Source organism: Rana temporaria, chromosome 7, assembly GCF_905171775.1.
Source record: "Rana temporaria chromosome 7, aRanTem1.1, whole genome shotgun sequence".
NCBI classification, from domain to species: Eukaryota; Metazoa; Chordata; class Amphibia; order Anura; family Ranidae; genus Rana; species Rana temporaria.
This window is the reverse complement of record NC_053495.1, coordinates 180,598,988-180,623,663: the sequence shown is the minus strand read 5'-3', so window position 1 is coordinate 180,623,663 and position 24,676 is coordinate 180,598,988. Positions and strand designations below refer to the sequence as shown.

At 47.0% G+C, this 24,676-nt stretch overlaps 1 protein-coding gene across 3 annotated transcripts in view; it reads right to left on the bottom strand.

The window, feature by feature from the left end:
* The window catches only part of DDAH1 (dimethylarginine dimethylaminohydrolase 1), a 241,853-nt gene that overhangs the window by 94,428 nt on the left and 122,749 nt on the right, over positions 1-24,676 (bottom strand). The window contains exon 1 of one of the 3 annotated variants that reach the window (XM_040360559.1): positions 214-255. The exons of the other annotated variants lie outside the window; for them this stretch is intronic. Within the exon in view, the coding sequence (XP_040216493.1) occupies positions 214-240 (27 nt within the window). The 5' untranslated portion in view covers positions 241-255. Of the gene's footprint in view, positions 1-213; positions 256-24,676 lie in introns of those variants that run through there. 3 annotated transcript variants of the gene reach the window in all.

The window sequence follows — 24,676 nt, the reverse complement described above, 5'->3', positions numbered from 1 at the left end:
CAGACTAATAGGAATCTGAATCTAGAGAGACAGCTGATAACCTTTATTGGAGAAAAACAGATCTTAAAGCTCCCCTCTGGGAATTTCCGAAAATTCTTCCTATGCGGTGAGACTGTGCCAGCACTGCAAGGGTTAACTGATCACGTATTCTCGGCGAACTGCTCTCTATTCTCAGGCTTATTCTAGGGGGAGAGTAAAAGGACTTTTACTAACCTGATGGTCAACTTCCCCATGCTCCATCGGAGAAATGTCTCTAGGCGCTATGGACCCTGCATCGGTCTTGATGATGTCAGGACCCCAGAACCTGCAGTGTGGGGGGAGAAGACACTGGCTGGAAAAATAAAAGAAATGACACCAGGACCTGGAGGCAACGTTTTATACTAGCAGTCCAGTCACTAGTAGGAACAGATATTTCTGATCTGCACCCGCCATTCTGGTCCCAGGTCTGCCAATGGGCACATGGAGCCTAGGAAACATGGTGGTGGCACATGGTGGGGGAGGGGGGGGAGGAGAATATAGCTCTGGCAGGAATGTGTGAAAGCAATCAAGCGGCTACACAGCCACCAGGAGTGTAACACCCCCCCCCCCACGCCACATCCAGCCCACAGCGAGGGCCAGTGGCATATCCTCAATGTGCACTAAGGGTCAAGATAAGCAGAGGCCGCCTTTGGTCTCCACTTCTGATTTAATGGAGGGAGGGCTCTGATGGGAAGCCTGATGTAAGGGGGGCTCCTAAGGCAGACTCTGATGTAAGGGGGGCTCCTAAGGCAGACTCTGATGCAAGGGAGGGCTCCTAAGGCAGACTCTGATGCAAGGGAGGGCTCCTAAGGCAGACTCTGATGCAAGGGAGGGCTCCTAAGGCAGACTCTGATGCAAGGGAGGGCTCCTAAGGCAGACTCTGATGCAAGGGAGGGCTCCTAAGGCAGACTCTGATGCAAGGGAGGGCTCCTAAGGCAGACTCTGATGCAAGGGAGGGCTCCTAAGGCAGACTCTGATGCAAGGGAGGGCTCCTAAGGCAGACTCTGATGCAAGGGAGGGCTCCTAAGGCAGACTCTGATGCAAGGGAGGGCTCCTAAGGCAGACTCTGATGCAAGGGAGGGCTCCTAAGGCAGACTCTGATGCAAGGGAGGGCTCCTAAGGCAGACTCTGATGCAAGGGAGGGCTCCTAAGGCAGACTCTGATGCAAGGGAGGGCTCCTAAGGCAGACTCTGATGCAAGGGAGGGCTCCTAAGGCAGACTCTGATGCAAGGGGGGGCCTCCTAAGGTAGACTCTGATGCAGGGGGGGCCTCCTAAGGCAGACTCTGATGCAAGGGGGGGCCTCCTAAGGCAGACTGATGCAAGGGGGGGCCTCCTAAGGCAGACTCTGATGCAAGGGGGGGCCTCCTAAGGCAGACTCTGATGCAAGGGGGGGCCTCCTAAGGCAGACTCTGATGCAAGGGGGGGCCTCCTAAGGCAGACTCTGATGCAAGGGGGGGCCTCCTAAGGCAGACTCTGATGCAAGGGGGGGCCTCCTAAGGCAGACTCTGATGCAAGGGGGGGCCTCCTAAGGCAGACTCTGATGCAAGGGGGGGCCTCCTAAGGCAGACTCTGATGCAAGGGGGGGCCTCCTAAGGCAGACTCTGATGCAAGGGAGGGGCCTACTAAGGCAGACTCTGATGCAAGGGGGGGGCCTCCTAAGGCAGACTCTGATGCAAGGGGGGGGCCTACTAAGGAAGACTCTGGTGCAAGGAGGGGGGCTCCTAAGGCAGACTCTGATGCAAGGGAGGGGGGGCTCCTAAGGCAGACTCTGATGCAAGGGAGGGGGGCTCCTAAGGCAGACTCTGATGCAAGGGAGGGGGGCTCCTAAGGCAGACTCTGATGCAAGGGAGGGGGGCTCCTAAGGCAGACTCTGATGCAAGGGAGGGGGGCTCCTAAGGCAGACTCTGGTGCAAGGGAGGGGAGCTCCTAAGGCAGACTCTGGTGCAAGGGAGGGGAGCTCCTAAGGCAGACTCTGGTGCAGGGGAGGGGGCTCCTAAGGCAGACTCATGCAAGGGAGGGGCCTCCTAAGGCAGACTCTGATGCAAGGGGGGGCCTCCTAAGGCAGACTCTGATGCAAGGGAGGGGCCTACTAAGGCAGACTCTGATGCAAGGGGGGGGCCTACTAAGGCAGACTCTGATGCAAGGGGGGGGCCTACTAAGGAAGACTCTGGTGCAAGGAGGGGGGCTCCTAAGGCAGACTCTGATGCAAGGGAGGGGGGGCTCCTAAGGCAGACTCTGATGCAAGGGGGGGGGGCTCCTAAGGCAGACTCTGATGCAAGGGAGGGGGGCTCCTAAGGCAGACTCTGATGCAAGGGAGGGGGGCTCCTAAGGCAGACTCTGATGCAAGGGGGGGGGGCTCCTAAGGCAGACTCTGGTGCAAGGGAGGGGAGCTCCTAAGGCAGACTCTGGTGCAAGGGAGGGGAGCTCCTAAGGCAGACTCTGGTGCAGGGGAGGGGGCTCCTAAGGCAGACTCATGCAAGGGAGGGGGCTCCTAAGGCAGACTCATGCAAGGGAGGGGGGCTCCTAAGGCAGACTCTGATGCCAGGGGGAGCCCTGATGGGGATCTTTGCCCCATGATCATTTGTAAAATATACAATGTGACCCCTGTGGTGGAAAGTTTGGAGACCCCTGACCTACATCCATCACTGATCTGCAGATGAAGCTGAAGTTTGATAAGAAGAACGGATACACCAATCCGCTGTGTGTGAAGCGATGACCTGCACAAGTCAGCACATTTCGGGACACGTGCGCATCAAAGAGCAAAGCTTTTTTTAGGTCTATTTAAAATGTACAACCTTGGTGTTTTCTCAGGTTCATTACCTCGCTAGATTCCATATTCAGGAATTCAGAAAATGTGCAGAGCGGCGATGGCAGAGATTATATGTGCAAAATAATGCTAAGAGGGTCCCTCCACTTTTATGATGAGGTCAGTTCTGGGAATGGTATTTATCAATCTCCTTCCTCTATGCCAGCCCCGGTTCTCTACATATGGACACAACATTCCACGAGTCTACAGTTCACCCTTTATGTAAAACAGAAAAAAAGGTGATCTATGCAGCAATTTCTATTTCCGTTGTAATTATTGTATCTGCTGTGTCTTAGGTTTTTTTATTTTTTTTTACAAATTCTTGAACAGAGTAGGGCTTAGTTCACACTGCTGCAACCCCAAAGTCATGCAACTTAGCATTGCAACTTGCTTGTGACTTTCATTAGGGTTGCACCGAAGTCGATACTCATTCTCATGATACCTTTGCAGTGCGATTTGAGCCCATACAAAATTAATGGGCTCAAATCGCACTGCAAAGAATTGCATGTGCCTTGAACAGGAATGCGGTGCGATTCCTGTCCCAATAGCATGCAGTTTCCCCCACTTCCCCATGTGTGAACTCAGGCTGGTCATCGTGACTTCAGCCTAGGTTCATACAGTGAGCTGTGGGGGACACCGCATGCAATTTGGACAATAAGGCTCGGTTCACACGTGGCGACGTGGCTCCCAAACAAAATTGACGTTCCTTTTTTTTCCCACAAATATAGCTTTCTTTTGGTGGTATTTGATCACCTCTGCGGTTTTTATTTTTTGCGCTATAAACAAAAACAGAGCGACAATTTTACTTTTTGCTATAATAAATATCCCCCAAAAATATATAAAAAAATATTTTTTCCTCAGTTTAGGCCGATAGGTATTCTTCTACCTATTTTTGGTAAAAAAAAATCGCAATAAGCGTTTATCGATTGGTTTGTGCAAAAATTTTAGCGTTTACAAAATAGAGGATAGTTTTATTGCATTTTTATAAAAAATATTTTTTTTACTACTAATGGCGGCGATCAGCGATTTTTTTCGTGACTGCGACATTATGGCGGACACATCGGACAATTTTGACACATTTTTGGGACCATGGTAATTTTCACAGCAAAAAATGCATTAAAAATGCATTGTTTACTGTGAAAATGACAATTGTAGTTTGGGAGTTAACCACAAGGGGGCGCTGAATGGGTTATGTATGACCTCATTTGTGTTTCTAACTGTAGGGGGGCGGCGCTGGACGTGTGACATCATTGATTGTGTTTCCCTATAAAAGGGAACACGCGATCAATGACGGCGCCGCAGTGAAGAACGGGGAAGCTGTGTTTATACACAGCTCTCCCCGTTCTTCAGCTCCGGGGACCGATCACGGGACTCCAGCAGCGATCGGGTCCGCAGGTCCCGCGGTCACGGTCAGGGAGCTTCGAACCGGGTCGCAGGCGCGCGCCCGCGACCCACGGCTGGGCACTTAAAGAGGACGTACCTGTACGTGCTTGTGCCCAGCCGTGCCTTTTTCTGCCGACGTATATGTGCAGGAGGCGGTCCTTAAGCGGTTAAAATGCACTGCCGAAATGGATCAAACGGAAACTGCATTAGGTGTGAACTAGACCTAAGGGCACCGCATTCCTGTTTAAATCACATGCGATTCTTTGCAGTGCGATTTGAGCCTATTCATTTTGTATGAGCTCAAATCACACCACAAAAAGGTATTGTATTCGGTTTTTGAGCACAAGTATCGGTACTCGTACTCACCGATAAAAAAAAGGGGCATCAGTGAAACCCCCAACTTTCATGTTTTACAACTTTGGCAAATCATAACACAGAGTGAGACACATATTTTTGAACTTGCAAAACCCTCTGAAGTTGCAGCCAAAGTTGCAAAGATAGGACAAAAAATTACTTTTTTGGCGATTTTAACATTGCAGTCTATTAGGTAGATTCACATACATTGCCGCAACTTTAAGGCGGCGTAGCTTAAGGCATTTAAGCTACGCCGCCGTAAGTTAGCGAGGCAAGTACATGATTCACAATGTACTTGCCTGCTAAGTTACGGCGGCGTAGCCTAAAGCGGGTGGGCGTAAGGGCGACTAATTCAAATTTCTCTAAGGGGGCGTGTTTTATGTTAATGGGACTTGACCTGACGTTTTTTTTTAACTGCGCATGCGCCGAGCGCCTACATTTCCCAGTGTGCATTGCGGCTAAGTACGCCGCACGGGCCTATTGATTTCGACGTGGACGTAAATCCCTATTCACGGACGACTTACGCAAACGACGTAAAAATTTCTTATTTCGACGCGCGAAAGGCGGCCATACTTAACATTGGCTACGCCACCTAGGGCCCAGCTTTAACTTTAGGCGGCCTATCTCTTTTGTAAACGGCGTAAAAGTACTGCGTCGGCCGGGCGTACGTTCGTGAATCGGCGTATCTACTAATTTACATATTCTACGCCGACCGCAATGGAAGCGCCACCTAGCGGCCAGCCTCAATATTGCAACCTAAGATAGGACGGCGCAAGCCGTCGTATCTTAGATATGTTTAAGCGTATCTCTGTTTGAGAATACACTTAAACATAGGTCGGCGCAGATTCTGAGTTAGGTCGGCTTATCTACGGATATGCCGGCCTAACTCTCTCTGAATCTATCTATATGGCACTCATGTTGCATAGTGGATGCAGAAAAGCAGTGCAGGAACTATTTTGAGTTGCAACAATTAAAGTGGATGTAACCCAACATTTTTTTTTTTATGTCACAATGTAGAGTATAGGATTTCTTATCATCTGTGCCCAGTCTTGCCACACAGAGTTAATCCAGCTCTGAGCAATCCTCTTTTATTGTTCAGTGAAAATTAACAGACTTCCAGATAAAACCCCGTCTAAATAAAAATTCCTTTCCTCTCTCCTTGCTTTGAGTGACAAGTTATTTACATATCTAGCTTGGACATGCTTATCATATGTTATGTTATGTTTATCATAATATGAGGTGATTCACAGCTCATTGTATATTACCAGGATGTGTTATGTGGGGGAGGGGTGGATTTCTCACTTTTTATACTCTGGATCACCTCATATTATGATAAACATAACATAACATATGATAAACATGTCCAAGCTAGATATGTAAATAACCTGTCACTCAAAGCAAGGAGAGAGGAAAGGACTTTTTATTTAGACAGGTTTTACCTGGAAGTCTGTTAGTTTTCAATGAACAATAAAAGAGGATTGCTCAGAGCTAGATTAACTCTGTGTGGCAAGACTGGGCACAGATGATAGGAAATCTTATTCTCTACATTGTGACATAAAAAAAAATTTTGGGGGGATTACATCCACTTTAAGGCAGCACCAATTGAAATTGACTTGAGTTTTGACTTTTAGTTTGACTTTGTCGCATGAGAAGTCGCAACAGTGTGAACCAGAGCTAAAGCTGGCCATACAATTGCAGATTTTTGAACGAGCGTTGCATGACATTTTTTAGTACAATTGGTTTGCTTTTAAGATTCGGTTTTGAAACCAAATTCACTGCTAGAAATTAATTAGTTTGAGAAAAAAAGTTATATCCCGCTACTTCAATTTTTTTTTTATGGCACTGCGGCAGAAAACGAATGCTGATTCGATCCCAACAACAATAAGAAAATCCAAACAAAATTTCTTAAAATTTAAAATTTTGAACAAAATTCTACTAGTGTATGGCGATCGGAACGATAAGCTACTGGCACATATTGATAAATGTCACCATCCTGGTATAGACCAGTGATGGCGAACTTTGGCACCTCAGATGTTTTGGAACTACATTTCCCATGATGCTCATGGACTCTGCAGTGTAGTGGAGCATCATGGGAAACGTAGTTCCAAAACATCTGGGGCACCAAGGTTCACCATCACTGGTATAGAAGGAATCTCAAAAACCCAAATTTTGGTTGACTGATCACATGCTAGAAACCAAATATAAGAACAACTTCCCACAGACAGGCAGATCTTCCACCAAAAAAAAAATTATGAAATCTGCCTATTGGTGTGTTCACTACAGATCCACCAGACGGACTCGGATTTAAAAATACCTAGGCCCAGATTCTGTACGCCGTCGTAAGTCCTAATCTGGGCCGTCGTATCTATGCGACTAGAATCAGTTACGCATAGATATCCATTCGATCCGACAGACGTAAGGCTCTTACGCTGTCGGATCTTAAATACAATTTTTTTACGCGAATTCCTGAACGTACGCGCGGTCGACGCAGTGAAGTTACGACGTTTACGTTATATTTGCGCGGCGTAAAGTTGTCCCTGCTATATGAGGGGCAACCAATGTTAAGTATGGCCGTCGTTCCTGCGTCAAAATTGTAAAATTTACGCCATTTACGTTCACGTCGAAACCAATGACGTCCTTGCGACATCATTTAGCGCAATGCACGTCAGTAAATTTTAGGGACGGCGCATTCGCAGTACGTTCGGCGTGGGAACGCGCCTAATTTAAATGCTCTACGCCCCCTACCCGGCTCATTTTAATTAGGCGGGCTTGCGCCGGGGGATTTACGCTACGCCGCCGCAACTTTACAGGCAAGTTCTTTGTGAATAAAGCACTTGCCTGTAAAACTTGTAAATGACATACGTTACGCCGCCGCAGTTTTACGCCCATCTACGAGAATCTGGGCCCTTGTTCCCAACTTTTTAAAAGAAAAATGCAAGAAAGAGCACAGTAAAATCAAATATTTAAAATGCTTATTTGCAGAATTTATTCTTCCCATAAAAAAGAAATGATTCACTTGCAACGTGCCTTGCCGAGGAATTAGACTACAACAACAAAGCCCATTCTCTAGCACCGCCTCCTCGCTTCTTGCAGGACATAGCCTCCTCCTCCTCTGGGAGTGTCTAATTACTGTCAGTGCTGGCCCAGCTCCTCTTCTCTGCCCTGCCTACATAACCCACTGGAGGAGGAATGAAGGGGAATACTTTGGAGTGCGACTTGAGTGACAGCCGAGTCTGCTGGGGCTGCCAACATCACATCCAAGATGGCGGTGCCCAGCAGCAGTTTCAGGGCTTTTGGATGCCTACACAAGGGCGTTTTTTTTCCAGATAAACATGAATGTTACAAGTTCGTATAATCTTATGAGGACATTTTGTTGAAATGAATGGTCTGGAGACAGGATCTCAGGCATTCAGAGCAGGCCCATACCCAAATTACAGTCACCACGTTGTTCCCTTTGGATAGTAAATACAGAATATAAAGCACTGTGATACTTTTGTGCTGCGACAATTGCTCCAGCTTGCCAGTCAAGTGATCCACTGCATACAGATTGCATCAGCTGGAGGGGAGCATCAACCAGGATGAATGGCCACCCCTGCCTGATCACCCCCCCCCCCCCCAGGCCTCATTATGGGACCGATGCCTATACACTGGGTGATGGGACAATACACAGCAGTGATTTCTATAGGTGAGATGAGTATCACAGGACATATATATTAAACCATTCATTGTAATGTGGAAGAAGGGTCAGCATGAGAGGGCGTGTTCATTTCAACATTTGATTTAACTGCAATGCATATTGTATAGCAAGGGTACCATTCTCTATTGTAGACACAGAACAATTGCTTATTTACTTACACATTTAAAGCGGAGTTCCACCCAAAAATGAAACTTCACTGTATGTACTCGTGACCCCCAGACATGGCAAATTTGGTATGTCATTTTTTGGGGGGGGGGGGCAGATACACTTTTTTTGGAGGCATCCAGCCCCCACTTCCTCCCAGGGCTCCGCGGCACCAGAAATAAGTTCACCTCTCCCCCCCCCCTCCCTGCAATCTTCTGGGAAATGTCACAGGTCCTAGAAGATTGCCGGCCAGTCATAACACGCATTCGCAGTGGTGGCGATCAGCGATTTTTTTCGTGACTGCGACATTATGGCAGACACTTCGGACAATTTTGACACATTTTTGGGACCATTGTAATTTTCACAGCAAAAAATGCATTTAAAATGCATTGTTCATTGTGAAAATGACAGTTTCAGTTTGGGAGTTAACCACAGGGGGCGCTGATGGGGTTATGTATGGTCATGTGTGTTTACAACTGTAGGGGGGTGTGGCTGTAGGTGTGACATCATCGATTATGTATTCCTATAAAAGGGATCACACGATCGATGACGCCGCCGCAGTGAAGAACGGGGAAGCCGTGTTTACACACGGCTCTCCCCGTTCTTCAGCTCCGGGGACCAAGCGCGCGCCCGCGACCCACGGCTGGACAATAGCACAGCATGTACCTGTATGTGCATGTGCCCAGCCGTACCATTTTGACATTTTGTCGTCCTTAAGTGGTTAAGCAGTGCTTTTCGGCCGCTAGCAGGGCGCTTTTAACCCCCACTTGCGGCTGAAGACAGGGTTAAAAGCACCCGTGTTGCAGTGTTTCATTCCAATGGGCAGGGGTGGTGTAGGAGTGCTGTATACAGCGCTTCGACACCCCGCCCCAAAGATTCTGCTTGCAGGACTCCCCCCGCAAGCACACGCCCCAGCGTAAAAACACTTGGGCTTTCACACTAGGGAGGCATGAGAGACAGTTTTCAGTCGCTTTAAAGGCGCCATTTCTAGCACCAAAAATGTCTGAAAACTGCCTCAGTGTGAAAAGGGTCTTAAAGGAGGGTTTGTGACTTTAAATAAGGCACATAAGCAACTTCAAGAATAGTAAACAGCATGACATTTATTAAATTTGGCATGTACACATAACTCATAATAAGTAACTTGTACATACAAAAAAACATAGAAACCATTAATACAAAATGATGGATCTGTGCACAGAAATTTATAAATGTTCTGGTAAAAGTAGCGTTCGTAATGGAGATAGCACATTCATCCAGTGTAACAGACTGAAAAGCACAAATCGTCTCTCACCAAACTTTTACTAACACAAAATCAGGGTGGCGCTATCCGAATGGTACTTCCCCTTTATAGTGCCGTCATACGTGTTGTACGTCACCGCGCTTTGCTCGAGCATTTTTTTGTTCACGATCGTGTGAAGGCAAGGCAGGCTTAACAAGAATCGGGTTGAAAAAAAAACTTTGTTTTTTCTAGACCATTAAAAATGGTCATGTGTACGCGGCATAAGGCCAGAATAAGTGAGATAAACCCCAGTGGAGAAGCTTATAATACCTGAGCCCCAATGCAAGTCAGGCCACTCCCCAAATCGCCCCTTTAACACTTAAATAAGCAAATGACAAAATTTTATAACAACATTTTACAGGTGTATGGCCATCTTATACTGCACCAGCAACTATGATCAGAGATATATGTGATCATTCACTTGTATAATTAAAAGGGGTTGTAAAGGTTCGTTTTTTATTTTCTAAATAGGTTCCTTTTAAGCCAATGCATTGTTGGTTCACTTACTTTTCCTTCGATTTCCCTTCAAATGTTTTTTCTTTCCTTTGTCTGAATTTCTCATTTCCTGTTTCTCCTCAGAAAACTTCCCACCATCATCCGAGCGGTGGTTAGTCAGCCAGAACAGCTTACTGAGGAGGAACAGGAAGTGAGAAATTCAGACAAAGAAAACAAAGAAAAAATAGGATTTTTGTACTCACTGTAAAATCCATTTCTCTGAGTTCATGGACGGACACAGCAGCCTTTGACCTTAGGGTTATATTCGCTTCCTTACTCTCCTGGAAGGAACATAACCCTACTGTAAGGCCTCGTACACACGACCGAACATGTCTGCTGAAACTGGTTTCCGCGGACATGTTCGGTCGTGTGTAGGGCCGACCGGACAGGTTTCCAGCGGACAAATGTTTCTTAGCATGCTAAGAAACATGTCCGCTGGAAGCCTGTCCGTCGGACATGTCCGACGGTCAGTACGACTCACCGGACATGTCCGCTGGCCCAAGAACCTGCGCATGGCGTCGAAGTGATTCGACGCATGCATTGAACTTCTGGGTTCGCGCACGTTGCCGCGTTATCGTCGCCGCCGCGTCACCGCGCTGTCTGTCCACGGGGATTTTGGTTTGATGGTGTGTACAACCATCAGACCAATATCTGCTAGCGGACATGTCCGATGAAAACGGTCCGCGGACCGTTTTCATCGGACAGGTCCGCTCGTCTGTACGAGGCCTCAAAGGGCGCTGTGTCCGTCCATGAACGGAAGAGAAAATAGGATTTTTGTACTCACCAAAAAATCAATTTCTCTGAGTTCATGGACGGACACAGCATCCTTTGACAGTAGGGTTATGCTCCTTCCTTCCAGGAGAGTAAGGAAGCGGATATAACCCTAAGGTCAAAGGCTGCTGTGTCCGTCCATGAAGGGAAGAGAAAAACATTTAGAAGGGAAATCGAAGGAAAAGGTAAGTGAACCAACAATGCACTAGCCTAAAGGAACCTATTTAGAAAATAAAAAACAAACCTTTACAACTCCTTTAATTCAAGAAGACAACATCACATGAATTATGCATGTAATGAAAAGGTAATATATTGTTTTTTTCAAGCTGACATTAGATAGACAAGTGATAACAGAACAAGGGGGAAGGTATGGGCCCATCTGTACCATTACTGCCCTATGCACCGGTTGCTTTGGCCTTTCCATACACCTTGGTCTGGCTACACTAGGAAAGAATGGAGAGATGCTGCTGCTCCTTGCATGGCAGGTGCCCAACTTAGACATTTTCCTTGGCAGCGGGACAGAAAGTGATGAATTGTTCTTAACTTTTAGTATCGGCGTACTTACAGATTGTTACAGAACTGACAATGGAATGCTGAAACCACGAGACAGAACAATACCCCCAATGTCCCTCATACAAAACACCGTTGTTCCCAGATACGTTGTCTGAATCTATGACCACCTGCTGATCCCCATATTACATGTCAACTTAGCTGACATTTAACCCTTTCCTGGGGGGCCGTTAGGTATCAGCTCTGGCTGTTGGGTTGTATGCATATTTAGTTACACAACACATTCTAAAGGAATTCACATATCAAATGATTGAATGGCTTGTATTTAATAACATCAATTTCGAATTATGAGACTTACAAAGTTGACAATCTGGACACCAGCCAATGGATATTTTTTTTTCTTAATGCTTGTAGTTTTTGCATTTACAGTTCTGCATTATGCATTACAATAAACAACGTAAAAGGTGGTTAAACCCAACTGGGCTTTTGTAATATTACAGAGTGTGAATGTACAAAGTGGAGCAAACCACAGTATCTCATCTGAAACCTTCTCTTAATTGATCTGACTACAGGGCACTCAAATTGGTTTTGTTTGCTCTTTGTACTGTTTAATGGATTAAATTGTATCTAAACCCAGCAACAAAAATACAATACAAGGGCTGTACCGACAATAATGCAAGTGTGGGAGTAACTTTTTTATTAATTTATATACCGTATTTATCGGCGTATACCGCACACTTTTTTGCCCTGAATATCGGGGCAAAATCGTGGGTGTGCGATATATGCCGATACCCGCGCCGAGTTTGAACCACTGCGCCGGCATATACCGAGCGCAGTACACTCGGGTATAGTCGGGCAGGCTCGGCTCCTCTCGCGGTCATGTCCTGGACGTACAGGACGCACAGGACCTGTTGTGTTTTTTGCATTAACATTAAAGCTGGGAATTGGATGTGTGTTTTCCCCGCATCCAATTCACATGTCAGGAGATTGTGATTGGCTCTTTATGGAGCCAGTTAAAAGCGGAGCTTCACCCTAAAGTGGAACTCCCGCTGATCGGAACCCTCCCCCCCTCCAGTGTCACATTTGGCACCTTTCAGGGGGAGGGGGGATGCAGATACCTGTCTAAAGACAGGTATTTGCACCCACTTCCGGCAACACAGTCTCGGGCAGACTGCGGGCATTGCGTCACCTCCCCCCCCCCTTGTTGTGTGCTGGGAACACTCAGCTCCCAGTACACAGCGGGAGCCAATCAGCAGGCGAAGCGCAACTTGCGCATGCGCCATAGGGAACCGGGCAGTGAAGCCGGAGCGCTTTACTTCCTGGTTCCCTCACCGAGGATGGCGGGGGGAGCAGCAGAGTGAGGAGCGATCGCTCGTCCTCTGCTGCGAACGGTGCTGGACTCCAGGAAAGGTAAGTGTCCTAAAATTAAAAGTCAGCAGCTGCAGTATTTGTAGTCTGTGAATCCTGTGAATCTTCTGGTCTGTTTCAGGTCCGAATTCAGACCAAAATTCGGACCTAAAACGGTGAACAGGGACGCACCGAACCCCTGCTGTGAGCCGCTCCATGCTTCAGTGTGAAACCAGCCTCAAGTGTATTAAAAAACAAACAAACACAGCATTTCAAAAATCGCTGCGCAAATACCCTGTCACATAAAAACGACTGCCTTTTTATTCTCTAGGGTCTCTGTTTATATATAAAAAATTAAATTAACAGAGACCCTAGAGACAGTAGAGAATAAAAAGGCAGGTAGGGTATTTGCGCAGCGTTTTTTTAAACGCTGTGTTTTTTTTTTCTATAATATATATATAAAAATTATGTTTGGGGGCATTCACATTCAGTCCTTTGTTGAAGCATAGAAAGACTGGGTAGCCTTGCCTCCAATACCTTATGGCCCCATATACCATACCAAGAACAATCATTAGGAGAAAGACTTAACTTATCTCTGGTCACATTTAAGGTGCAGTTCACACTGATGAGACATAGTTTTCCTAGTCTGTTTGACTTTAGAAAAAAGTTTCCTGAACTACTTTGCTCTGACCTTGATACAACTTCAATGCCACAGTGTAAAAAGTCACATCAAAGTCGTATCAAAGACGGACTCCAAAGTTGCACTGAAAGTCACGCAATTTTGGAGTCGGGCTAGTGTGAACGGAGACTAACTGGACTTTTTCTGTAACATTGAAGATGTTTCAAAGCTTCTTTTCATTTCCAAAAAGTGTCTGGAAGATACCCCCTGGATTATATCCACACAGGTAGCACAGACCCCTTTATCCGGGGGTCCCCAACCCAAGGACCGATGCAGGTACACCGTGCGACCGTTGTTCCGCCCTCACAGCCGGGCTGTTTCAATGTCGAAAGGGGTGGCGGGTAGCAGAGAGATGACATCATCTCTCACCGCCCGCCCTTACTAGGAACCCACCACTGCACCGAGGCCTGCCTCTGTGCTCAATGGACCAGTGCTGCCAGCAATGCAGTTAGGCTTCGTACACACGATAGGTTAACCAGAGGACAACGGTCTGAAGGACCGTTGTCATAGGTTAACCTATGAAGCTGACTGATGGTCCGTCGTGCGTACACACCATCAGTTAAAAAAACGATCGGGTCAGAACGCGGTGACGTAAAACACAACGACGTGCTGAAAAAAACAAAGTTCAATGCTTCCAAGCATGCGTCGACTTGATTCTGAGCATGCGTGGGTTTTTAACTGATGGACGTGCCTACTAACGATCGTTTTTTTTCCATCGGTTAGGAATCCATCGGTTAATTTTAAAGCAAGTTGACTTTTTTTTTAACCTATGGTTAAATAACCTATGGGGCCCACACACGATCGGTTTGGACCGAGGAAAACGGTCAATCAGACCGTTGTCCTCTGGTTAACCTATCGTGTGTACGAGGCCTGACAGTCCGCATCTGAAGGCAGTTGACGTGGCAAGTGACACGCTTAGAGCTCCCACTGATTCTACATTATGAAGAGCTGAACTATTTCATTTTATATTACATGTAATAATATAAATAATGCACTTTAATCATCCTGACACCATATCAACCATGGTCCTGTGATGATTGAATCACTAACACCAGCCATTGCCCTGACGAATTGCCCATGAAAAATAGCATAACCCCTTGTGTGAACGGGTCCTGGCTAGAGGTTGACCAATATATCGGCAGGCCGATATATCGGCCGATATTTGGCCGTTTTGGAGAAATCGGCATCGGCCGATTTTTATCCAAATCGGGCCGATATTTTACAATTCCCGCTAGCGATGCCACGGCTCCGGAGCTAGGCCGGAGCCGCGGCCTTTCCTGATGCTGTGACCGCGGCAGCAATCCGCGGATTGCAGCCGCGGTCACAGCATCAGGAAAGACCGCGGCTTCGGCCTAGCTCCGGAGCCGCGGCCATCTTGGTACGCCCACAGAGGAGGTGGGGCCCGTGCTCGTGGGACACACACCGCTCTGGTGTCTGTACTACGGGGGGCAGGGGGGGTGTCTATACTGGAGGGAGAGGGGGTCTGTACTGAGGGGGGGTGACACCATTTTTTTGCACCAGTGCCACTTGCCATCTGCCAGTAACAATACCAGCGCCACCATCCAGTGCCATCCGCCAATGCCACCTGCCAGTGCCAATACCAGTGCCAATTAGTGCCACCTTCCATCAGTGCCAGTGCCACCTTCCATCAGTGCCATCCGCCAATGCCACCTGCCAGTGCCAATTAGTGCCACCTTCCACCCAGTGCCATCCGCCAATGCCAATACCAGTGGCACCATCCAGTGCCAGTAAATGCCACCTTCCATCCAGTGCCACCTGCCAGTGCGATCCAGTGCCACCTACCAGTGCCAACTAAAGCCATAAGTGCCACCTGCCAATTCCAACCAGTGCTAACTATGGCCACCTGCCAGTGCCATCTGCCAATCAGTGCCACCTGCTAGTACCATCTTTCAGTGCCATCCAGTGCAACCTGCCAGTGCCAATAAGTGCCTTCTGCTAGTGCCATCTTCCTTCCAGTGCCAATTAGTGCCATCCAGTGCCACGAGCCAGTGCCACCAATAAAAAATAAAAATCGGCCTAAAATATCGGCCGCAAAAATCGGCATCATATATCGGCCATCGGCCGCCCAGATTTCTAAATATCGGCATCGGCCAGAGAAGAACCCATATCGGTCTACCTCTAGTCCTGGCACAATTTTGTTCCACGCAGCCGGTCCCCTGTGACAAAAAAGTTGGGGACCGCTGCCTTAATATGCGGATGACAGATGGTGTCAAAAACTCTCACCCATCCTTTGTCCACGTAGACTGAGGAATTAACATCTGTGAATCGGCATTGAGAAGAGAAATCTTCAACATTACAAATTAAGTCCATTAGAATGTGACCAACTACTACTAGCTATACCATGACCGGGATAACCAAGAAGCTTCACAGACATCATTTATCTCTGCCCCCCCCCCCCTGTGTCCTGCATACCAGTTCCAAGGCAGCAAAACCAAAGACTAATGAAGTCAAAAGGCAGCCAGGCAACCAGATCTGTCAGAAAGAGGAAGACAGATATTGTGGTACAAAATATAAAGTACTACATATGAATATTCATGAGTACCACTTGCAGCCGGCTCTGAACAAGCGCAGAACCACTCCCATGGCTCTTTCAACAGCTTTTCTGCTTAAGAAAAAAAAATGAGTTTTTAGGTTTGGTTCAGGCTCACATATGCAGGGCTCCGTGAATGGGAAAACTTTGCCTCTGCATATGGTGGCTTGTAGTTATCAACTATCAGGGCGCAGTGGATCTCTCTAGTAGTTCATTGAGCTTCCCGTCAGAGTTTAACTGTCTGCCTGTATCGGAGGTACGACCAAACTGCTACAGACAGTCTGCAGGACCGTGTCAATTCACTCATGATCATCAGCAGATCAAGGGTGCAATGGATTTCCAAGTCCCAAAAAAAAATCATAATAATAATAATTATTATTATTATTAGATGCAGCTAAAAAGTCCACTTTTGTTAAGAAAAAAAAAACACACACAAAACACACACACACCCCTCTGGGTGATCAATGTACATTACAGGGATTTTAACAAACTTTGTTGTAAAAGTAAAAGAGTCCCATAATTCCACTGTCAAAGCAAAGATGTCAAAAAAGTATACAGCTACCTACAGATTTAAACTTTGCCAGGGAGATACATACGAACACGCTTTTGGACCACATGTAGTCTATAGTAGGGTGCCCACGTGTCCCGGATTGCCGGGACTGTCCCGCAAATGACTTGTCTGTCCTGGGCCCGGGCACCTTCATTCTGGGACAATACAGTGTTCCGGAACAAAATAGAGGACACAGCCACCCCTACTAACTAGTAACTACATTTCCAGAACTGGTTGCTAGGGCAGGCACCAGTGGCGGTGCATCCATAGAGGGCGCTGCAGCGCCGCCCCTTCTCGCTTCCACACCGCCACTGATACAATACAGATTCATGCATTGCATGAATCTATGTATTGCTGCTGACTATTCAGATGGCCGGCCCCCTGGCGAGTGCCGGGCATCTAAATAACGGCAGCTGGTTGGCTGTGATAGGCTTTCTGAGTACAGCCCTCAGGCTGTGATTGGCTTCCAAACACTTATCCAAGGGATGCACGGGGGGGCGTTCCTTGGATAAGACTGGCAGGCGTCTCAGCCAATCAGGTTCACCGGTAACCTGACTGGCTGAAGCGTCATCGAGGGCGGGAGAAGACATCGAGGGACCATGGAAGGAGGATGGCCGACCCCAGAAAGGTAAGTGCCGTGCCGGGTGGGGGGGGGGCAGCATTTTACAGGGCACAGTGGCGATAATTATTGGGGCACAGTGGCGATAATTACTGGGGCACAGTGGTGACAATTGATGGGCACAGTGGTGACAATTGATGGGCACAGTGGTGACAATTGATGGGCACAGTGGCGACAATTGATGGGCACAGTGGCTGCGTTTGATGGCATGGCACAGTGGCTGCGTTTGATGGCATGGCACAGTGGCTGCATTTTATGGGCACATTTGCTGCATTTGATGGGCACAGTGGCTGCATTTAATGGGCACAGTGAGGCTGCAATTGTTTTTTTCATTCGTTTGCGCCCCCCAAAAATTTTGAGCACCAGCCACCAATGACAGGCGCTGCCTGGCGTCTTGCAACCAGTGACAATTTACTGTCAGACAGTGAGGCCTGTGCCTAGTGCAGCGCTGCTGTCCCCACCCACCTCAGCACCTCCTTCTTCTCTGGCACCCAGCAGCAGGGACTGGTGTGATCTTCACTCTCCAGATAGTGATTCCATTCAATGCACGTGGCTCATGCATAGGGAGTGACAGCAACACTGCATCTGGTGGCAGACTATGGGTGGCAAGCAGCACTGCATCTGGTGGCAAGCGGCACTGCATCTGGTGGCAAGCGGCACATTTCACTGACAAAGAGCCCGCTGCCTAATTCCCCATCAACCCCGAGCCTACATTTCCCCCACCCCCCTCATCTTTTTTGGGGGGAAGGTGAGAGAGGGGGCATGTCCCTGAATGGCAGTTTGGAAATGTGGTCACACTAGTCTTTCTGGAGCTGCTCATATAACTGCTAGAACAGGAAAAACAAGAGCTTTGTCACTGCCTGACCCTGTAGAAACTGATCAATATCCTTTCTTTTCTTTTTTTTTAAAAGACTGATCTTGGCAGACTTGGCCACATAAGGGTTTTCTAAGAGACAGTAGCGAGAACTTCTTCAACATGATCTCTATAATTTACAGAGATTTATTTGTGAATTCCTTCTACTGATCACCTCTGCTTCTTGCTCACACCATACCCACCAACTATTTAATAACAAAATGATTCCTTATAGGAGATGACAGCTAGAAAAAAATAATACAGAAAGAATTCTTAATATAAAATAAAGTTGAATTCCATGCAAAACCTACCCTTAATAAAAAGCTCCTTCCCCCTTCATAGCACCTGACTAACCTTTTTTTCAAAAAGATGTATATACTTATTTTTAGGCCACTTGGGTCCAGTTATGCGATTCGGCTCTGTCAGCCAGCGGAGGCTGCAGGGGAGAGGAGGGAGTGCCGACAATGGCTGGGGCATGGGAGCTAATGGGTGATGTCACCACTCCCAGCCATTGTCTCTCTTTCTTACACAGGTTAGTTCGCTTCCAAGACCCACTGCTGCATCCATTGACACAGACAGTGGGACTCGGCCCTGCCCTACCGCTCCCTCGTTACTGGAGTTGAATGACAGGAGCAGGTGCCAACGGCTCCTTATGCCATCAATCTGCCCAGGAGAGCCGCAGCTCTCTTGCACAGCGCTGGATTGCGATGGGGCTTAGGTAAGTATAAGAGGGTGAAGGGGGAATCTGACACACAAGTTTTTTTTACCTTAATGCATTAAAGGAGTTGTAAAGGCACAAGGTGTTTTATCTTAATGCATTCTATCCGGGACACTTTCCCGATTGGCTGAAACACGGCAGTAGAGCCATTGGCTCCCGTCGCAGTCAACTTCAGTCAGCCAAATCAGGGGAGAGAGAGGGCGGGGCCGGGTAGGGGCTCCATGTCTGAATGGATAAACAGAGCTCTGACTCTGCTCAGGTGCCCCCATAGAGAGCTGCTGGCTGAGGGGGCACGCGATAGGAGGGAGGGGCCAGGAGCAGCAAAGAGACCCGAGAAGAGGAGGATCCAGGCTGCTCTGTGCAAAACCAACTGCACAGGGGTGGAAAGTATAATAGGTTTGTTTATTTACTTATTTTTTTAAAACAAACCTTTACAATAACTTTAAATGCATCCTATGGCAGTCACTGACCCTCCAGCCGCCCCGTTTTACTTACCTGAGCCCCGGATTTTGCTTGGCGCGGATACGCTGTCCCTCTCTTCATGGGGCCCGGCTCTTGATTGGATTTATAGCAGCACAGCCATTGGCTCCCGCTGCTGTCAATCAAATCCAATGATGCTGGTGCCGGGGGCCATGGCGTCAGGGCCCCCCCCCCCAATCATACATTCGGCGGCTATGGATGCGGAATGCTGGACTCGAAAGCACGCCTGCAAGGTAACCCCCCCCAGGGAGAGCGCTTCTCCCAGGAGGCAGGGGAGGAGCCGCAAGAGCTGCCGAGGGTCCCAGAAGTCATGTTCGGGGCCACTCTGTGCAAAACGAACTGCACAGTGGAGGCAAGTATGACATGTTTGTTATAAAAAAAAAAAAAGTAACCTTTACAATCGCTTTAAGGTAAAAAACCCATAAGGCTTTAGAACCACTTTAATCATTCGAATTAGCTCCCTGATTTTGAAAACAGCAAAACGGTCAAATTTCTGTGTGTGTCCTTATTTGTTACAAATGTGTACAGCAGCAGGGAGGCTCCTCAGGGGTGGGGCTTAGTTATAGTAGCAATGCTTTGCAACAGAAGAGGCACAAAAGCTGTTTAGCTTTTAAACCGATAAAACATCAGCTGCGGAAATTCCATGAAGCATCCATTATGAACTTCCTTCCCTTGCTTAGAAAATCTTTCGACCAAGCGAGTGGTTTAATTGCTTCCTCTTCTTTTTCACAATATCATGATATATTCACAGTGTGCCGCCAGGTCACAGAAACCCTCTCCTTCCTCTCTACATCCTTGTGTGAAAAGAATGCACAGAATCAGTCCAGTCACCAGACCATCCAGGTGGAGGAAGCACAGCGACAGTCATTATATTTAACTCAACGGCCTCAATATCTATTCTTTTTACTCTCACATAAGCTTTTTTGGCTTATCAACAAAACTGAATATCCATAGGAATATAAAAACAAGCACATAAGTCGTTTCCTGGAAAAAGATTGAAAACAAAACAAATATTCTTCTTTTTGGCAATCAAATTATTCATATTACTGCAACGACTTTGAAAAAGGTCCCGGCGTTCTGTTGAGAAGTGCCTGGCTATCGAATACTGCCCGGTTGAAACTGTGCATGCGCCACATGGAGCTGAGTTGACGCGCGTTGCCAAGGCACATTCATGTATGTGAGGGGCCGACAGGTACATAAAGGGGACAGATATTTAAATGATGGGCGGGGGCAGAATTTATCGATAGCCAAACAAAACTGCAAAATAAATCTTTATTTATCTAAAATAGAAAAAGCCGCCCTTCAATTGACTAAACACGCCCGCAAGCGTCCAGAAAGAATAGTAGATAAAGATTTCCTTTGCAGCTTTGTTTGGCCAGTGATAAAAATTCCGCCCCCAGCACTGCCCATCATTTAAATATCTACCCCCTTCATGTAAGTAGCCGCCCCTCAGCTACATGAACATGCCTCGGCAGCGCCAGACAACAGTTGATCATAAACTCAGCTGTTCTGGGGCTTCCAATGCGCAGTTCCACCTGGACATTTCTAGACAGAACCCCAATGTTCGTATGTTACTACAAAGTATACACAAAAACAGTGAACTGAGCCAAGAGTTTGGTCCCTTGCTTGGTCTCCTGGGACCCTTGATATGGAACCATTCACAGGCACAGCGTCCTATGTATACGAACGAACGGTTCCCGTTAGGGAACGGATGTTCCCTATGGGATTGCAGACGTTAGCGGATGATGCATCCGCTAACGTCCGCAACCATCCGCGTCCGCAAAGATACGCTTTCGCGGACGGAAGAAAACCCTATTTTTCTTCTGTCCGGCGGAACAGATCGGATGAATACGGACACACGGTCCATATTCATCCGATTCCCCATAGGGGAGAGCAGAGGAGAGACAGGGCGGTCTCTGCACTGTGTGCGGGGACCGCCCTGTCCGCCGACAGCTCAGCGGGGATCCCCGCTGAGCCGACGGACACACACGGATCGGATCAATTACGGATCCACTCCGTGTGAAAGAGGCCTAAAGCTGCAGGGCTTCACTTCCTGTTTTCTTACTAGAGATGCTGGCACCTGCACCCAAAAGGCGATTGAAGAATTGGCTCGGGTAAGGATATTGTGGGATCCCTGGATAGGTAATAGAGGGTAAATCTTCCAATGGGGACACTAGTACTAGTGGCCAGGGTGTCCCCAAGGAGTTCTCTTAACCAAACAGAAAGTGAGAGGAAATTCCTGCAAATTATGGGATAGGAAGTTAAGGAAAATCTCTGCAATGGGACACAGATGTAAAAAAAAAAAAAAAGGAACACGACACAGTGGCTGGTCATTCATTTGAAGATGGAGGAAGTATGCAAACTCAGTAAGCCGTTTATAGATTCTTGGTTCCATCCATGCTGCAAGGATAAGCAAAGGCTTAGATGTGGCTTGATTCACTCTTCAATTTTGCCTTTTGTAACTTGGGACATGCTTTTGATCCAGTTCTGGCCCCTTTTGATAATTTAAAGGAGTCCGTTTTCTCTTTGGGGAGGGAGGGTGACACAGAGTTAATCCCCACAGGCTCCCCAGGCTTCTCCTCTACTGGACCAGCTGACAAAAACTACACAATATATGTACAAATTTGTGCTCCAATCTAAGGCTCTGATGAAGCGGGACTCCCTACGAAATGCGTAGGCAAGTTTTCTCAACTCTTCAGCCAGGACCAGCACACCCTGGATAGACTTACAGTAACTGAGGTTTTAACCAGTTGTATTCAACTTTTTAAAAAGCTAACCATTTGTATATGGAAATTAAAAAGTTTTGTTTATGTCTCTTGTTAAAAAAAGTTTTGTTTATTTTTTAAGCCTATTTGGTATGTGTATTTATTAGACCCTGCAAGGTACATGTAAAGCCCTACCCCATTTTTCTTCTCATTCAGTAATTGTTTTATACGGGATGGTACCTTTGTAGGGTTATAATTGCCTCACATTCATCCCTCATACTCCAACATACTTTTTCAAATGGACACAGCTCCGATTTGAACAATGCCATTTCCGACAACAGGCTGCGACTTGTCATGTGATTTGACCTACCATTTTAAACGAGGGCTAATGTTCGATCGAAAATCTACAGGTGTAAAGCCAGCTTTATAGTGCGTACACATGGTCAGAATTTCCAACAACAAATGTTCGACGTGAGCTTGTTGTCGGAAAATCCGACCGTGTGTATGCTCCATCGGACATTTGCTGTCGGAATTTCCGACAACAAATGTTTGAGAGCTGGTTCTCAATTTTTCCGACAACAAAAGTTCTTGTCAGAAGTTCCAATCGTCTGTAGCCAATTCCAACACACAAAAATCCTATGCATGCTCGGAATGAATTTGACGCAGCACTTGGGATCACCGAACTTCATTTTTCTCAGCTCGTCGTAGTGTTGTACGTGACTGCGTTCTTGACGTTCGGAATTTCCAACAACATTTGTGTGACCGTGTGTATGCAACATAAGTTTGAGTGAACAATCCGTCGGAAAAAAATCCACGATATTGATGTCGGAATGTCCGATCGTGTGTACACGGCATTAGAGTATAAAATAGGGTCGATGAAGTAGCCCAAGGAATTTATTCACATCTCTATGTACATATATACCAAAACTGCCTGACTGCAAATCTGAACTTGACTTAGGGACATGACATATTAATATAAAACTAGGCCAGCTTATAAAAGGTAGACCCTTCACAATGGAATCTTTCATGAAAGCCGAGAGAGATTAGAAGTTATACAGATAAATGCCAGACACAGCACAGATGGTCAGATGACTTAGAGGATTACACTAGTAAAGAACACACTTATATCTGTCTGTCTTCCCTTCACTGTCTTATCACTCTTCAGGACTTACTAATGAGTCAATAATATACACAAACCGCTTTCCATTTCAGACCGCACATGTTTTTTTATCGCAATAGGCTGAGAGATTTTTAGACCTAATTGATTTTTTTTTTTTTTGGCAGGTCAATATCCGATCTCTGAGAGGCAAGAATTTTCATGTTACTAATGAAAGTGAATGAAATGTACAGATCAGTTTTAGGCATGGAATGGTTTTGCAGAGATGTGCATTGCCTGCAGGGTTGGGAGACCGGTCCATGTAGAAATCTTCAATTAAAAGAAGTTTACTGATCCATTAGTTTCTGGAGCTTGTACGGCAGGTTTTTCTGCACCAAAAAGCAGGTTAAAATATGCCGAGTCCTTAAAGCGGGAGTTCACCCATTTATTAAATTTTTTTTTTTCTCCCCTTAGATTCCTGCTCGTTCGGTCTAGGGGAATCGGCTATTTGTATTAAAATATGAGCAGTACTTACCCGTTTTCGAGATGCATCTTCTTCCGTCGCTTCCGGGTATGGGTCTTCGGGAGCGGGCGTTCCTTCTTGATTGACAGTCTTCCGAGAGGCTTCCGACGGTCGCATCCATCGCGTCACTCGTAGCCGAAAGAAGCCGAACATTCCTGACCTCTAAGCTACATTATCCCTAGTGCTTAACCTTACCTGCCCGAATTTCAAACACTTACACTAACCCAAATGCTTAAAGTGGTTGAAAACCCTTTACAACCACTTTAACCTACAGGTAAGCCTAGATTAAGGCTTACCTGTAGGTGCAAGAAATATCCCCCAAAAGGGTTTAGGAGATATTTGCAAAAAATAGCGGCACCGATGTCTACGACGCATGCGCCGTAGGCATCGGGCGCACTGAGCCACTGAGCGTGCCGCTTCTAACAGCGATCATGTTGTTAGTGGCGACATGCGCAGGAGTGACGTCATCAGTGGTCCAGCCAGTCACAGCGCTGAAGCAGCGATACCCGGAAGTCACTCCAGGTATCATGGCGGCGGCGGAGGAGGCAAACGAGGGCCTTTGTCTTGCAGGTTGTTGTTTTTTGGACGAGATGGTTAACTTCCTCTTTAAAGAGGACCTAAAGTTCAAAAAAGACCACTACTGCTTGTCCTCCTAGAACAGGGGTCTCCAAACTTTATAAACAAAGGGCCAGTTTACTGTCCTTCAAACTTTAGGGGGGGCACACTGTGGGCAGTGCGAGTAGAAAAATACCTGGTGTCAGTGGGAGTAAACAATGCTCTATCTTTGGTATTAGGGGGAGGAATAGTGCCCCATCATTGGGAGGTATAGTGCACTATCATTGGTGCCAGTGGGGGGGGGGGGGGGAATAGCAGCTTATCACTTGTGTCAGTGGGTGGAATGGTTTACCATCGTTGGTGTCAGTAGGAGAAATAATGCCCCATCATTGATATCGGTGGTAGAAACTATGACCCATTGTGACTAACAGTTGGGAGGATAGTGCCCGAAGGGCCAGATAAAAGCAAGCAAGGGACCACATCCGGCCCCTGGGCCTCAGTTTGGAGACCACTGGCCATAACTCTTTCCCCTAAAAGTACAT